This window comes from Arvicanthis niloticus, chromosome 13 (assembly GCF_011762505.2).
Source record: "Arvicanthis niloticus isolate mArvNil1 chromosome 13, mArvNil1.pat.X, whole genome shotgun sequence".
Lineage (NCBI taxonomy): Eukaryota > Metazoa > Chordata > Mammalia > Rodentia > Muridae > Arvicanthis > Arvicanthis niloticus.
Genome location: NC_047670.1, coordinates 54,746,793 through 54,763,769, shown reverse-complemented (window position 1 = coordinate 54,763,769; position 16,977 = coordinate 54,746,793). Strand labels below are relative to the sequence as shown.

Below are 16,977 nucleotides of genomic sequence, written 5' to 3'. Positions count from 1 at the left end.
GTTATTGAGATTTATTTTTATTTTGTGAGTATGGTGTGTTTGTGTGCCACCTTTGTGCAGGGCCCGTAGAGTCTAGATGGGGCACCAGAACTGTTTTGGACTAGAGTCACAGACAATTGTTAGTCTTCCGATACGGATATTGGGAACCCAATCCAGGTCTTCTGGAAAACTTGTCAGTGCTCTGAACCTCTGAGCCTTATCTCCAGTCCCAGAGATTCGGACGCCTGACATCTAAAGTGAGAGGTAGTCTTGTGGACTGTAACCCTTTATTTGTGTGTTCTGACAGTATATCCAAGTATTAAGAATTCAACTGGAGGCTGCTCACTGTTTGTCTGGGAGTGATCGGAGCTGCGGTTGTATTAACTCTATTGCTTCGATTGCTATTTAACATTGTATGGCCAGAAAGAGTTCAATTTCAGAATATATCGATATTTGACTGGGAGAAAAGAATGCCCTTCTCACTATAGGATTTTGCCTAGAAAGGATATACTTTCTAGTACTTGCTTTTTGAATTGAATGACTTGAAGAATAAATATAAAAAGTAACAGTTGAAAGGTAATTCTCTATCCATCTTTACATTCTCATTTTGAAAAGAGTTTGGCCCTAACTCAAACCCTTAATTCCGTATAGACATAGTGATTTTCAACAATTTGATCAATTTCTTTGAGCTTCAGCTTTCTCCCTGAAAAAGAAAAACGTCTAATTTTCTTGGTAGTAATTATTTATCAGCTAATTAATATATGTGAAGTGTTTACAATAATTCTGGTTGAACAGCAAGTCCCTATGAGATAAATCCTATGTAAATACACTGTTACAGTTTGGTAGTTTACAAATCACACACACACACACACACACACACAAATTAAGATAATTCAACAGTAGTCTAGGTAGAGGCAGAGAACTCCCTATCACGTGGTAATCTCTCGGATGTGTTGCGCAACACTGTTGATTTGGGTGGTCTTGAGGATTAGAGAAACCTTCAGTTTGAAAGTGCAAATCTAGCTGGGCAGTGGTTGCGGACGCATTTAATCCCATTATTTGGGAGGCAGAGGCAGGCGGATTTCTGAGTTCGAGGCCAGCCTGGTCTACGGAGTGAATTCCAGGACAGCCAGGGCTACACAGAGAAACCCTGTCTCGAAAAACCAAAAAAAAAAAAAAAAAAAAGTGCAAATCTTTTGTTTTCCCTAACAAACCCGATAGGAAGGCAGTTACATTGATTTAATTTAAATCCACGGGAAACTGCAAATAATCTGCCTTTGGGCACAATGTACTCAGCTAAACTCAAAATACGAGCTCTAGTTGGTAGAGTGCTTGTTTTGCATCTACCAGGGTTCGATCCTCCCCTTCCCTGCACAAATTGGACATTCTTGGTTATGTAATGAGTTTGAGACCAGCTGGACTAGAAAACACACACGTCTAAAAAGAAGGATCGGAAGGGAAAAGAAAACAGAAAGGAAGGCTTGTGACAGCCATCAAGAGAAGGTTGCTGAGCAAAAGGGCAGTGGCTTGTGTGAAGTGAAGGGGAATATGACACCAAGGATCTGAAATAGAACTCTAGTTTCCATTTGAAATATGACTCCCGGCGAGACTCCTGCCCTCAACTCTCAAAGAAAACTGGAGGCGGTCGTGTTCACCAACCAAGATTATTATGCCCGACCGCGTTGGAAAAGTATTTGGAAATCTGGTGAACAGAAGTGAAAGCACTCCGCCCGGAGCAGGGTCCTGCCGCATCCAAGCGGGAGTGGGCGGCGGGGCGGAGCTGCGGTAAAGCGACAAAGTCGAACCTCCCCGTTATCGCGGAGCCCCGCAGCCCTGCACAACGGCTCCGCAACCTACAGGCGCCCGGCGAACCTCCACCCCCACCAACAGCGCGCGCCGGTTACGTCACATAACGTCAAGGGTGACGCGAGGCTGGCAGGCGGGGTCCGCGCGGGGGCGTGTCTGGGGCGCGCGCCGAGTGAGCGCCGCTGACGTCGGGCTCAGGTGCGCGTGCCCGCCCGCTCTGCCTCCTGCTCGTCCGCGCGCGGCCCAGGTGGCGGCCCGCAAGCTCCAGGTGGCGGCGTGGGGCCGACGAGCGGTCCCCGGCCGGCAGGCCTCGGGAGGGAGCCGGAGCTAGCCTCACGTGACAGCAGGAGGTCGCGGTGGGGACGGCCAGCCCGGTGAGCCGGGGCTGCACCGGGCGAGGCAAGGCGTCCGGCCGCACCCTCGCGGGCCGAAGCGGGACCTCCCCGCGGCGGCGCCCGGGCCGCCGTTCCCCTTCCGCGGCTCCGCCCGCGCCGAGGCGAAGCGGCTCCTCCGCTGGGCCGAGTCCGCCAGCGCGCCGGCGGGCATGGAGCGCTATCCCCGGAGCCCCCGCGCGGGCCGCGACCGCATGCCCTCCGGTCCTCACTAGCTCTGGGCATTGAGCCCTTTCTCCACCACTCAACCGGGTCTTCGGAGCCTGTGGCGTTGTGATTCGGACGAAATGGAAGAAAAGGAGCGATGTGACCCATTCGGCTCTGCCCTCCTGCATTGAGGCCTAGTTGGCATCTGCAGAGAGGAAAACACAGCCAGGAAAGCGTGGTGTTTTCTTTTTTCCAAAGGGGGTGGGAGGGGAAGGTAGCGAAAGGAAGGAATCCTACGTTTTATATGTTTTCTTTGTTAATTCTGCACTTTGAAAGTGTTGGCTACATAAACTAATCCAAAAGTTATTTTTTTTTTCTATCGAGAAGACAGAAAAGGTAGATTTTTTTTGATCCCTTTTGATTCCAACCTTCAGTGACAAAGCATAAATCATGGACACCAGAGAATAGGTGAACCTCAGGAATCTGAAGACAGAGAAACCTAGACTTTCCTCAGGAGGAAAGGAGCGGGGTGTTTATTGGGCTCTGCCTGGAACCTAAATCGAAAAACATGAGTTGCATGCCATGGAAAGGAGACAAGGCCAAATCTGAATCCTTGGAGCTTCCCCAGGCAGCACCCCCACAAATCTACCATGAGAAGCAGCGCAGGGAGCTCTGTGCTCTTCATGCCCTCAACAACGTCTTCCAGGACAGCAACGCCTTCACGCGGGAAACGCTGCAGGAGATTTTCCAGAGGTAGGGCTCCCCTGCTTGGCATCTTGATCCCCACTTCTTGATATTTCTGAATTTGTGTGGGTGGTGCGATGTCTCAGGGACAGAAACCTTCAAACCTCCAGGTTTGGAATTAAGGTGCTGAAGGCAGGAATAAGGAACACAGGAATGGGAGATAATCACTGTCTACAGTCCATCTGTTGTGGACTAACCTCAGTTGTACTGTCTCCACGGATGTGGTCAGACAGGGGACTCCGTGTTGCATGTGTTATTCCCATTTTGTGATGAAGACAGGGCTCTGTGGAGCACCTTAATTTCATACAAATAATCCAACAAGCTTTGGACTCAGGGTTGAGTTCAGGGTCGTATCTCCACTGGTGGTCACTGCTATAATGCTTCCCTTCCAGACCCTGCTACCAAGGAGTTTACAGTCTAGGAGGGACACAAAATACATCGACGTTCAGCCATCTGTTACCAAAGGTGGGACATGATGGGCATCACAAGAAAAGTGTACCCATAATGCTTAGCTGTTCTGGGGCCGTGTGCTGCCCATGGTGTCCTTCATACATTGTTCTGTATGACTTTCCTCACAGTCATTTTATAGTCATTTTCTGTTCATAGAGAAATGAACAGAAAGGTCAAGTAATTTGTTCAGAGCAGCTTCTGAACAGCTATGGTGTGATTAGAGCAGACCCCAGATCTCTCCTCCTGCTGTGTGACGACTTGTGGGGCTGGTATGAAGTTCAGTGATGGAGTGCTTGCTACGTAGGGGGTCCTATGTGCAGTCCCTAGCACAGCCTCCCCAAAAGAAAAATGATGGACTCCGTAGAACAAATATGCCACTCCACAAGTGGTCAGGGTGCAGTTTTATGCCCATTGCCTGGGCTTTTGAAGTCTTTTATCAAGGGCCTTGGAAGTTAGTTCTATAGTGTCTGACTCGACCCAGCAACATGACTGAAATCCATAGCAGCTTTGACAGTGAGCCTGTCTTACCCCTCCAACTGGAAAAGACCTCAGGACAGAGAAAGTGCAAGGGTGCTTTAAGTGGTCTACGCTGAGGTCTTAGAAATAGCTTTTGCACAAGAATGTCAGTTACAGCTAGAATGTTTAGGGTGATTTGTAAGCATAAGTGTGGACCACTTATCTTGAAAGAACTAGGAGTCTGAGAAGGGCTGTATCCTGAGTGTCTTACAGAACTACAATAAGAGCAATTACTTTTCAGTGCCAGTTAAAGATCAGAGGGTAGCAGGGAAGATGTGCCGTTTGCTTCATGTAAGTACAGTTCATTTCTCAGAAGATGAAGCTCTAGGAGGTAAGAAATGGTGTTTTCCACCACCCAGTCATGTGACAGAAAGGAGGGCCCAGGCTTCTGAACTACTTCCCTTTGGGCAGCTGTTAATGTTTCTTCTGGGTAGCTTGAATTGTTTTCTCATCTATAACCAGGGAGAAGGAAATGATTAACATGAGCACTGGAGTGTGCGTGGTACTTGGGAGTGTGTACTAACCACCTTAGCAGTGGCCTGGGGAGCCAGGACTAAGTTGATGTAGTTTGCCTAGTTTTACCCACCAGTAAATTAATGTCAGGCTGTATGTAGTCAGTCAGTCATACTCAGGTTGACAGATTCTGACCTCTGTGAGTTTGGTTCCTGGACTGACAAGGGAGTTAATGAGACACTAACAGACCGACTCCTTGCACCATTCTCAGGACTCTGTGCAGCAGCCGAGCTCTCATACCCAGCTCAGGAGTCCGGCACTATTGTTTCCTATTATTCCAGATGAAGAAATTAGGATGTAGAATCTGTATTTGTTAATGGCCAGATTCCTGCCAAGCTTTATAGCTCCAAGGCCTGCCTCCAAAGGGCTCCTCCTGGCTTCTTGCTACAGACTGGAAAATTCAGAGAAGCAGGAACTTTAGTAGCTGCCTTTCTGGCTAGTAAGTCAGCAAGATTGGGAGTGTGGGCTTTAAATGTTTGTAGATAATTGGGCATCTTTCAGATACGTTTTTCCTGAATGAAAGATGCTAAATATCTGCCAATTGCCACATGGGACCAGGGCTCTGTTTCTTTTGAAGCTTTTGCAAATTGTGGTATATTTTTGTGTTCCTGGTCAGCACAGTACAGGCTGACCAGTAAGAAAATTCCAGAAAAGGAGTTCTGTTATAGAGCATATTTACTTGTAAAGGTTCTGTATGGATAAGTAGGGACCCTTTCCCCAAATGTATGTAAGGAATCTGGAGAAAATGGAAGTAGAAGTGAGAGAGAGAAAACTAGCTATTTGCAGTGTGCCAAGTACTGGGAGGCATTGTAGAGAAGACAAGCTGAGCAGGGCACCTCAGGGCTGTACCTGGAGCTGAGGTGCAGAGAGCCACAGACACTGGAACAGTTTAGAAATGAAAAGATGATCTCTGTAGAAGAAACTGGCATTCAGAGAGAAGAAAGCTGACAGAGTGACCCATGCTGTTTTTAAACTGTGGCTCATGAGGGGCAGAGACGGAGGACAGTCTGGATAAGACCTATTTGCTGAGAGGAAGTTCATCCTAACCGTGGTGTTCTAGCCAATTAAAGGAGGAGAAATACAAAAGCAGGGTGGAGTCTGAAGAGAGTTGTGGAGATGAGATGACTCATGCTCGGAATAGAAATGAGTTAAGAATTCAGAACTGAGCTGAGGCTGATTAGCAGGCAGGCAGGCAGGCAGGGAAGGGAGGAGTCAGATGTGACTGAGGCGTGGTCCAGGAGAAGCTATCTCCAGTGGTGGACACACGGCATCAGCATGTGTTTCACCTTGTACACTGTACCATGTATCCGTCTAGATGTTGAAAATAAAGGGCTTTGAGGTGCACTCAGAGGACTGAACTCAAGGCCTTATGCATGCTCGTGAGTGTTCTGCCACTGTACCCCCTCAGCTTGCAGTGGCATTTATCTTGTTATTTTATGTGTCTGGGTGTTTTGCCGGTATGAATGTCTTTGGACCACATACATGTTCCAGATCCTCTGGAACTGGTGTTACAGGTGGTTGTCAGCAGCCATGTGGATTCTGGGAACCAAACCTGGGTCCTGGGATTGGAGTAGCTCATCCAACCCATGTGGAATAGCTGATACTTACCTATTCCTATGAGCTGTGTTTTATTTAGAAATATATCAGGAAATTCTGATGAAAGAAAGAATGAAGGGAGAAAAAGTTGATTCAGTCTCTTCCTTCCTCCTTTTCCTCTTCATTAAAATCCCTATCACCACGATAGCAGGCCCAGTAGTAACTTTTATGAGTGGACTCAGGACATTAGTGGTGACCTAGGCTAGAGCCCACCTTAGAGACCCCCACCTCGTGTTTGTAATGGTGAACAGAAGAGGCTTGCTGCAAGCTCCAGGATGTCTGTGGCAATTGGCAAGGCAGTCCTAAGCAGCAGCCACTGTACCCAAGAGGCTCTGCTGGACCAGCGTGGGGAAGTAGTCCTGAGCAAGCTATTCAGTATTGTCTACAGGCTGGATCCTCGCTGTGTGTGACTGTGCAGGTCACTGTAACCTTTGCACCTCAGCTTCCTTGTTTACAGTATCTAAAGATTGTGAAAGGATTAAATGATAACACCTATGAAGCAGCTAGCCTAGTTGGGCAGGCAGTTAGCCTTAAAGTAGAAGAAAGGACTTTTGTCGGACAGGGAGTGGGTCACAGGTAGACAGTCCCTCATCTCCAAATGACCATGGGTGAATAAAAGTGGGTGCAATAAAGAAACCAAAATAGCTGTTTCATGGGTAAAGGAAAAATGTATTCCAAACTGCCTAGCTGTCTCTCAGGAAAGCAGGAATGACAGGGTTTGGGGAGATTTCCAGGGCTTTAAGGAAAACAGGTACCTAGAAGGAAAGTAGTCTGTAAACTGGGGTGTAACAAGAACATGTTGAATAGAAATTGAAGGAGCCTAGAAGCTAGCATAAACCTTAATATGCTAATAGACACCATAGGCATATATATTAGTGGAAGGCCCCTTTTGCCAGAGATAAGGAGAATGCTTATTTTTAGCAGGTGGAAGCTATTTTTCCAAGTCCAGGGTTGGGGGTGGTGGGGTCGGGGTTTGCTGGCTTTGTCTAAATGCCGGACTTTGGGAAAAGAGATTTCTTGGGACCAGATAACTCGCCCTGTAGAATGGAATGGAAATTGTTGTTAGCAATCCCTATATTGATGGATTTGGGATTTCTTTGAAAGGAGATCTCGTAGTCCAGACTGGTTATGTATTAGAAGGTGATCATATGATCCTGAGTTCCTGATCATCGGGCCTCCACCTCCCGAGTTCTAGACAACAGCCCCGTGTCAACATTAACCAGCGTGGGCATGTTTATCAGATGTCAATGCCTGGCTGAGAGAGAGGACTAAAAGGGTTTCAGGACTTACTGTTTGCTTGCTTGTACGCCAGATGAATTCTTCAGTAAATTAGTGTTGGTGATATTTGGATAAATTGGTATTATGTGTGGTCCTGAGTCTCCCTCCGTTTTCATACAATCAGGAAGGATTCTGTGGAGGAGACAACGTGAGGTTGAGTCTGAAGAAGCTGTGGGATTCAGCTTGTAGTCAGAAGCAGGATGCACTACTAAAGGCCACATAGCTTTAGTGCCTGAAGTGTACTTTGCCCTTTGGAGAGGAAGGACAGCAGCAGGTTGTGTGGCCCTGGCTGTCCTGAAACTTGCTCTGTAGACCAGGCTGGTCTCAAACTCATAGAGATCTACCTGCCTCTGCCTCCTAAGTGCTGAGATTAAAGTTAGGACCCACCACCGCCAAGCCAGGAAGGAGCTCTGTGACAAGGCCAACAAACACCCCTTTTATATAGCCTGGTCTGTTAGGAGGGTACCCCATGGCAAAAAGCTCCTCTTGGCAGGTTACTGCTTGCTTGTGTGATCTTATTCTATGCCAGTTTTTATTAACATTCTGAGTGGAGACACTAGCATCCAGATTGTGGGTCCTCTTGAAGGGAACCTGCTAATCTTGGGCTGGCTTGCCTTTTCTTTTTGAGATTTCTTGTTCAGGTGACCAATCCTGGGCTTTCTGGGTAATTGGGATATGGGACTTGAAACAGAAAAGAAATTAAAAGAAAAAGGCACATTTTAAAATGTATGTAAGGGGTTGGGGATTTAGCTCAGTGGTAGAGCGCTAGCCTAACAAGCGAAAGGCCCTGGGTTGGGTCCTCAGCTCTTGGGGGGGGGGGGGGGCGTATGTGTACAGGTACCGGTAGAACCCAGAGCATCAGATCCCTAGGAGCTACAGTTGGATGGTTGTGAGCTGCCTGAGGTAGATCTTAGAATCCACTCAGGTTTCCAGGAGAGCAAGCAGTCCTGGCTGATGAGCCATCTCCCCAGCCCCATGCCTCAGGCTTTTTTTTTTTTACTTACATAGAATAAACTCATACCTCTAATTGTGAGGCTTAAAACGAGGCACTTCTTAAGGCAGCTGTCCTAGTGATGATGTCAGAAGTAAACGCTATTTGCTTCATGTGTGGGGAAATGGTGCCTTTGCTCTGGAGACAAGCAAGTGAGCCGTTTTTCTTTTAATGTTACTATTCTTTTTAAATGTGTAAAGTGGTGATATTAATTTTTCCAATGATTGTCACTAGGTATATCAGCCACACTCCAGGGTAGGCCCATGGTCAGGAGCAGTTGGCCACTATAAAACAGACTCACTATTTGCATTTTTTTTTGGTATGGTAGGTTTTTTTTTTTTTTGTGTTTTTGTTTTTGTTTTTTTTTTTTTTCAGTCTTTCTTTCTGGTTTGATTTTCCTTTTGTTGCTGTTTTTTTGAGAGAAAAACCATGAAGGTGAAATGATTAGGGAGCTGAGAAGGGTCTGACAAGAAGGAGCTGGGGCAGAGAATGTGATCAAAATAGACTGTGTGGAAGTCATTAAAGGCGTCAGTCAGGGGAGAGTTTAAAGTGAAGGGTGTTTTCCTACATGTACGTTTGTGTACCATATATGTGCCTGGTGCCAGCAGAGGCCAGAAGGCATTGGATCCCTAGGAACTAGAATTACAGATTGTTATGAGCCATCACATGACTGCTTGGAATCAAACCCAGGCCTTCCTTAACCCCTGAGCCAACTTTCCAGCCCTAAATCCCTGCAATGCCCAGTATGCTAGTATGGTGGCGCATGCCTTTAATCCCAGCACTGAAGAGGCAGAGGCAGGTGGATTTCTGTGAGTTTGAGGCCAGCCTGGTCTATTTATTTTAATTTTATGGGTATGGCTGTTTTGGCTGCATGTATGCTTTCATCCCATTGTGTCCACTGCTCATGGAGGCCAGGGAAGGGCCCTGGAACTGTATTTACTGATGGGTTTGAGCCACTGTGTAAGTGCTGGGTCATCCTCCATCCCCTTTTTGGTTTTTGAGACAGGGTTTCACACTGTAGTCCAGGCTGGCCTGGAATTCTCAGCAATCCTGCCTCAGAGACTCTTGATTGTTGAGATCACAAGGTGTACACCACAGTCCCTTGAAACTGGAGAGTTTTCAACTGTGTCAGGGCATGTTTTATTTTTGACGAATGGGGTTTGTGATATGGGTTAGTTTGCAGAGTGTTTGCTTGGCATGCATGAGGCTGTAGCGTTGCTAATACCCACCCCAGATCAACATGGATGCTATGCTTGAAGAAGTTTTTTATTTTATTTTAAGCAAGAGTTCTTTGAGTTCCCAGACAGCCAGGGCTATGTAGAGGGACCCTGTCTCAAAACCAAATGAACAAACGAAATAGCAAAACCCACCACCAACAAAAAGACATGTTGACCCTCCTCTAGTAAAATGGCCTTTCTCATCTGCTGGCTTGTCCAGACTGTGGAAACAAAGTAATCCAGTTTGGAATGTCCTCAGCACAGGCCTTGCTGGAAAATGGAATTGCTAAAAGGAACAATAAAAAGAAAGGGCTTGGCATAGTGGGGTGCTGTATACCCATAATCTTGGCACTCTAGAGCTGAGGCAAGAGGATCCTGATTTCAAGGCCAACCTGAGCTAGTGTGGAAACCTTAGTTGAAAGCTGGGTGGGCCACCAGAGCTACAATTGAGTACCTTTTTCTTTTTTGACCTCTTCCTCTTCCTCTTCCTCTTCCCCTCTCTCTTTCTCTCTTTCTTTCAACAGGGTTTTCTGTGTGTAGCCCTGAAGGTCCTACAACTTGCTCTCTAGACCAGACTGGCCTCAAACTCAAACATTCACTTGTTTCTGCCTGTAAGGGTTTTCTCCCCAATTGATCCTTTGTGCTTTTAATGTTTTGTTTTTGTTTTTGTTTTTTTTTTTTTTTTTTTTTTTTTGGTTTTTCGAGACAGGGTTTCTCTGTGTAGCCCTGGCTGTCTTATGGAACTCACTCTGTAGACCAGGCTGGCCTTGAACTCAGAAATCCGCCTGCCTCTGCTCCCAAGTGCTGGGATTAAAGGTGTGTGCCACCACTGCCCCAGCATTAATGTTACAATGTTACTTTTGTTCAGGGTACACAGGCATACACACACATGCACACTGACTATAGGGTTCTACATTCCAGTGTAATATAGGCCTCATTACTCTTTATTGCCTTTCATTTGGCTCTAGTTCATGCAGTTATGTTGTCTGTCTCAGCCACTACATACCTCTGAGTAGTTAATTACAAACGTACAGGCCTTACAGCATTTAAATTGCAAACAGCAGGAATAACAGTTACTACCTGTGCCATTTAAAACACCACATACCAATTACTAGTGCATTTTGCCTTTATAGTAAAGTTCCCACTGGCTACAACTCACTAAGTAGATGAAGTTGGGCTTGAACTCAAAGACCTGCCTTGCTTCTGCCTCCTGAGTGCCAGAATTATAGCTGTGTGCTACCAGCACACCCAGCTTTGCCAGTGTTTTATTATAAGGTATGTGTCCAAGCAGAACATCAGCAGTAGAGTGCTGCACTGACAGGAGGCCAGTGCCTCCGAGGATCATCTCTTGTGGTCACTCTCTTCACAACACTCCTCAGAAGGCCAGATAGGTCTCAACCTTCCTCAGTTGTTTTGTATCAGGAGAGGTATCTCTAGGCTACAGGAGCCAGGCATGCAATGCTTGGGTAGAAACCTGTGAGGCTGTTCTGCTGAGGGAACCAGTTTCCAGGGGCAGTGGTATCAAGTGCTTTTCTGGCGGTACAAGCCTGGGAAAGCTGGGCAGATCAACAAGCCTAAATGTTTCCTTTTACATTTGTAGGCTGTCTCCGAACACTATGGTAACACCCCACAAGAAGAGCATGCTGGGAAATGGGAACTATGATGTGAATGTCATTATGGCAGCACTTCAAACCAAAGGCTATGAAGCTGTTTGGTGGGACAAGCGCAGGTAGAAACCAAATTTGATTTGCCATCAAGAACAGACTGTGGTTCCAACTCCAAGTGAATGGGGTAACCATGGAGTGTGGCTGCCTCAGAGCCTGACACCTTTTCTCTTCTGCAGGGACGTGGGTGTCATTGCTCTTACTAACGTCATGGGCTTCATCATGAACCTGCCCTCCAGCCTATGCTGGGGTCCACTCAAGTTGCCTCTCAAAAGGCAGCACTGGATCTGTGTTCGTGAGGTGGGAGGAGCCTACTATAACCTTGACTCCAAACTCAAGATGCCAGAGTGGATTGGAGGCGAGAGTGAGCTCAGGTGACCCTACAAGGCTGGGCTGCTGGGCTTTTAGCTTGGCATGCTGGGGAAGTTGGTCTCCTGTGATTATTTGACAAAGGAAATGAAATTCCTGTGTCCCGGGATCCTTTCCCTGTCCCCTTGGAATCATAGGGTTTTGGACTTAATTAGGACTCCATCCCTTTGACGAACAGGTTTCACATCCTATGGTTCTAGCTTTCTGGTTTGGTGGGACTGACATTGTCACCTCTCCACTTAGACAGCTGCCAGTTAAGAGAGAGGAAGATGACATTATTCCAGACAGTTAAGTTTCTATGTGTCCTGTTTGTATTCCTGGCTATCCTAGAACTCCCTATGTAGACTAGACTGCTCTCAAACTCAGAGATGGTCTTCTGCCTGCTCTTGCCTCTCAAGTGCCGGGATTGAAGGCACGAGTCACGCCTACACCCAGCCCTATGACTGAAGTTCTTCCTGTTATCTATTACTGTGTGTGTGCAGGTGCCTGTGTGCTCCTGGGCACACATGGAGGTCAGAGGACAGTTTTCAGGAGTTGGCCCTCTCCTTCCATCCACTGTGGGTTCCTAGGATCTTGGTCAGATTGAGGCCTGCTTGGCAAGTGCTTTACACTAGCTTTGATGCTGGTTTGTTTGAAGCTTAGTAACCATTAGAATATGTGATGTTCTTGTCCTCATGCCGGCAGCCACTAATGACAGGAATATATGAGAATGTGCAGGAACTGAGACTGGAATTCTAGCAGGAGTGGAGGGGTAACCAAACATGGAGTCTCTTAAGAGCCAGTGACCCTTGGAGTTTTAAGATTGTCATGGGTGTATGGGTGTAGCTTGCTGGTGGTGGGAGACACCCTTAATTCCAGCACTTGGGGGCGGGGCAGAGGCCAGTGGATCTCTGATGGGGAGGATTCTGGTGAATGAGTGGTCCTGGGACTGCAGTCTGCAACTCACTGGCATCTCATTTCTTCTTGGCTATTCTCTTTTCTATAGGAAATTTCTAAAACACCATTTGCGAGGTAAAAACTGTGAACTCCTACTGGTGGTACCGGAAGAAGTGGAAGCCCATCAGAGCTGGAGGGCCGATGTGTGACAGTTCTGCCTGACCCTCTTTGCCTCAACCCTCCAGACCTCTTTGATGTGCTGTGGCCTCTGCAGTCCACTTCCCCAAACATCTCATTGGGTTTTCCCTTCAGATTTGCCAGTGCAATAGGACAGATGTGTGGACTGTCACAGAGTCACCCAGCAGTCTGTGCCTGGGGGAAGAAGGTAGGAACTCTGAACGCTTAGGGCAAGCCATTGAACAACACCCTTTGCTGTTTCAGAGAGGGAGCTGAAAACGGGGTCCTTTGAGGGGCTGGATTATTTTCCCCTTTCTATGAGTTCTTGACACAGGTTCTGCTGGTAGTGTCACTGATGCTTCAGGCTCACAAAGAGGCCACCCCTTTTCTCTCCTGTGGCACCATGGGGTCTGAGGACACAGTACATGCAGAGTCCAGTGACTGGCTCAAAGGACCCAGAGCCAGGAAACTGTCTCTCAGGAAACCTTCAAGACTCCAGCAGTGGCACCACATGCCATCTGCAGTCCATTATGCCACCTCTTAGCCCTTTAAATCCCAGCCAGCCTTGAAGTTTTATAATGAAAAGTTCTGCTATTCCAAAGTAGGTGAATTGCACAGTATTCTAGCAAGACAATGGTGAAAGGTATACCTAATACTGTGTGGGTAAAACCACAGTAGGGCAGTCACTGGTGGCCCGTCACTCTAATTATGTCCCTACCATTTCACTACATTGACTGGGGAGGCTCTGGAGCAAAAGACAGTAACAGTGATCGTATTCATAGTTGGCCCATTTTAGAAAAATCAGAAACACATCTACCACTGACATAAAATTCCATAGTTTGGGACAGAGTTGGGCGAGGAAACTGCCATGAAGGTAAGCTTCAGGGTTTGAGACTGGTAGGCACGTCCTGAGCTCCAGAGCTGTGGCAGCAATCTCAGGTTGGTTGTATGCATTGAGCTAGAGCCTCTGGGTTTGGCGTCTGCGTAGTTTTTTTTTTTTAACAAACAGGGTTGGCTCGCCCCACCTCAAGTAGTTCTAGACCATTTTCTTCTGTAATTTTGGAAAATGAGGGGAAATAAGTACCATACCCCCATACCAATGTGTCTGTGGTGGCCTTCAAGGCAGGTGACCTGGCCAGTCCTTACCAGTCCACGGTCTCTGCAGGTCTGAGAGCTGCCCCACTGGCCTGCTTCTCCCTTGGCAGCAGAGCTACCTGGGGCTTGCATGTTAATCCTGAGCAAGCTTGCTGGGGTGAAGCGGGGGCTGTCTCCCCACTGTGACTGGAGTGCATGTTTACACCAGCACTTTTTCTGCACATGTATCTTCAATCCAACAAGGCCGTTTTTTATTCAAGTAGCAGAGGCCTCAAGTGGCTACTGCACTGCGCTCAGCCATGGTCATCTGCACCATTTTCTACACCAGATCTGCTTGGCACCATGGGGAACTCTGCCCCTGCACAATGACATTCCAATCACTACCAGCCAGAAGTTACAGCCGACCTTGCTGATTGTCACAAGTAGGACCTTGGGTCCATTGGCACTGTCGGTGATAGTAAGCCATTTCTTGGGAAGAGGAGACTCCTCCCTACAGATCTGCTTGGGCCCATGCAAATGGCACTGCAAACGAGTCCCACGCACGTGGAGTCCATGAGCTAGTGGGATGTACAAAGACGCTTAAGCATTTCAGGGCTGGTTCTGTTCATATCCAATTCTGGTGCTTAGGAACAGGGACCCATGTTGATGCCCAAGGGCAAAAAGCCCCATTCCTATTAAGGAAGGGACATCCTGACCCTGATGCCCAGCAAGGGGCAACCCTAGGCTTTGTTTTTCTTGCTTTATTCCCTTTTTCTGTTGGCCTTGTGCTGGGTTTGTTTACAAAGATGTATTTTGTTTAACCAAATATTAAAAATGAAAAGCTGAACACAAGTCTACTTGTTGTCTGATTATGTAAAAACCTTTAGTATGATTTTGCTATATAAGGGATGCCACCACTGTGAGACGCATTAATCAGATCTCCTACCTAAGAAACCAAGAGAAAGTACTCACTTTGTGAGATTAGTTTAGAGGTGCCCCAACCATGCTGTTGTGTCTACAGTGGGGAGGCTGAGGCAAGAGGATCAGTCTGGGTCACAGCTGACTCTACCCTGCCTTTGTTAAGTGAGACTTCTGTTGGAGTTTGTGCCTTGCTGACTCTCGGTGTTTCCCTTACTATTGAAAAGCCAGGCACACTAAAGCGGCTGGCCTGGAGAGCATACATCGGCAGGCTTTGTGCAGATTCCTTAACCCATAGGAATGACACAACCTCCTAAATCACATCATGCTGTTGAGAACTAATCACAGAAGGGCTTAGAAAACGCATGATGAACCAAAGCCAAGCTAGATGTGGTTTTACAGCACTGATCCAATTCTCAGAAGTGGTGGTCCAGGTAGGAGATTTGACTGAAGTGTCTCTGAGGCAGGCATTTCTAAGTTTCAAGCCAGTATGGTCAATATAGACCCCATTTCAAGAGAAAACAAAAGGCTAATATTGAGTTAAAAAAAACTGCAGGGCTCAAAGATAGGGCTGGATCTATTGTCAGAGAGTCTGATAGTTACTTAAAAATAAAATAAAATCAGTCTTACTGGGTGTGCATGCCCATAATCCCTGAGCACTCAGGAGGAAGACTAAGTTGAAAGCTAGCCTGGGTCGGGCGGTGGTGGCGCACGCCTTTAATCCCAGCACTTGGGAGGCAGAGGCAGGCGGATTTCTGAGTTCGAGGCCAGCCTGGTCTACAGAGTGAGTTCCAGGACAGCCAGGACTACACAGAGAAACCCTGTCTCGAAAAACCAAAAAAAAGAAAGCTAGCCTGGGCTCTGGAGAGATTCTGCCCCCAATCAAAACAAGAATTAGATGCAAACTTCTCTGTTCTCAAGACTAGAAGGCAAACATACAGACATACTGTAAACAGGTTATAAATAAAATAGAGACTTGCATATCTGGGGGGCCTGCACTATCTATATTTAGGAGGAGTCTGGAAGTGATACTTGAATTTGTGGCAAAAATCACTACTATGTTCAATAATAAATGTTCTTTTTCCTTTTTGAAAACTTCACTAAACAGGCATTGGTGCCTTGGATCCCAGCACTTGGGAAGCAGAGGCAGGCAAGTCTCTCAGACAGCTCTGGTCTACAAATCGAGTTCCAGGACAGCCAGGGCTACACAAAGAAACCATGTCTTGAAAAAAATAAAACAAATAAACACATGCATACAACGACAAAAAAAGAAAGCAAGCTTTTTGAGGCCAACCTGGTCTAAACAATGAGTTCCAGGATGGCCAGGGCTACTCAGAGAAACCCTACCTCAAAATAACAAACTGCACTAGCTTAGAAGCATGAAATGAGGTGAGACAGAGGCTCTGACTTAAGCAAGAGGAAATTTGGCAGGCAGTGTCCCTGGCTTTCTTAAACAACCTAGGTGTGAAATACTATCACAAACACCGCAATGACACATTCAGTTCCGAGTTCTTTTAATATTTAAATACAAAAAGTGAGTGCTGACTTTTTTACACATATGCAGGTCTAAGAGCCAAAATGTGCAGGGGAAATGAGTGTCTGCTCTGCCCAGTCCCCCCCTGGCTAAAGCTACAGCCAGCCTCCCTTCTCTCCCCCACACAGGACTCCTGGTGACTGTTCTGTACTACAGCTGTAATGGATCTTGTCAGTCCCACACTGTTTACATGCCCTAGACATTTCCATTTTAAAAAGTCCGGGGTGCTTACTTTTTTGCCACAGTGGGCACGCAAGAACTTCCTTAGGAGCGATTTATTAAAGGAGAGTGGGATAACCTCCACAGGGCTGTACTCCAGCACTGGAGTGAGAACAAGAAGTGAGGACATTCGTTATGAAGGGCACAGGTGTACCTGGGGTCTCTCTGTGAGAAACGGAGAAAGTTCCCACTACGTTCAAATAGATCGATGTGCCAAGGTTTAAAAAAAAGAATAAAAAGTTCAAACAATCAGCAGTTCAAACACAAATGAATTTCAAAGTTCTCACACAAAGACAAATACCCGAAGTAAGAATCTAGATCTTTCCAGGAAGTGGAGGTAGAGCCCCTGGCATTCCTCCTGACAGCCCTGTGTTAGGCCCTAAAAGTATCTGGAAAAGAAAAAATAAGACTGTTAAGACACTGTATAGTTCCGGTAAGTCTCTTGACACACATGAGGGGTAGGCCAATTCTACACTGCCGAGCACCTATAAGTACAGGGACCTACTCCCACGTGGGG

The 16,977-nt window shown here is 46.9% G+C and overlaps 2 protein-coding genes and 1 long non-coding RNA gene across 3 annotated transcripts in view; 1 reads left to right on the top strand and 2 right to left on the bottom strand.

The window, feature by feature from the left end:
• The first annotated feature begins 1,932 nt into the window (after positions 1 to 1,932).
• Josd1 (Josephin domain containing 1) lies at positions 1,933 to 14,641 on the top strand. The gene is made up of 4 exons (XM_034516752.2): positions 1,933 to 3,077; positions 11,230 to 11,358; positions 11,473 to 11,667; positions 12,648 to 14,641. Exons 1-4 carry the CDS (start codon positions 2,893 to 2,895, stop codon positions 12,745 to 12,747), a joined length of 609 nt encoding a protein of 202 aa, XP_034372643.1. The 5' UTR covers positions 1,933 to 2,892; the 3' UTR covers positions 12,748 to 14,641.
• On the bottom strand, positions 2,586 to 7,751 carry LOC143434119 (uncharacterized). Its single transcript, XR_013103375.1, has 2 exons — positions 7,434 to 7,751; positions 2,586 to 3,194 (listed from the first exon to the last, which is right to left on the bottom strand). It is a non-coding gene; the product is annotated as an uncharacterized LOC143434119 (long non-coding RNA).
• Positions 14,642 to 16,204: 1,563 nt separating the features above from the next.
• Positions 16,205 to 16,977, bottom strand: part of Tomm22 (translocase of outer mitochondrial membrane 22) — a 1,770-nt gene continuing 997 nt past the window's right edge. The window contains exon 4 of the mRNA XM_034516692.2: positions 16,205 to 16,849. Within this exon, the coding sequence (XP_034372583.1) occupies positions 16,775 to 16,849 (75 nt within the window). The 3' untranslated portion in view covers positions 16,205 to 16,774. The remainder of the gene's footprint in view (positions 16,850 to 16,977) is intronic.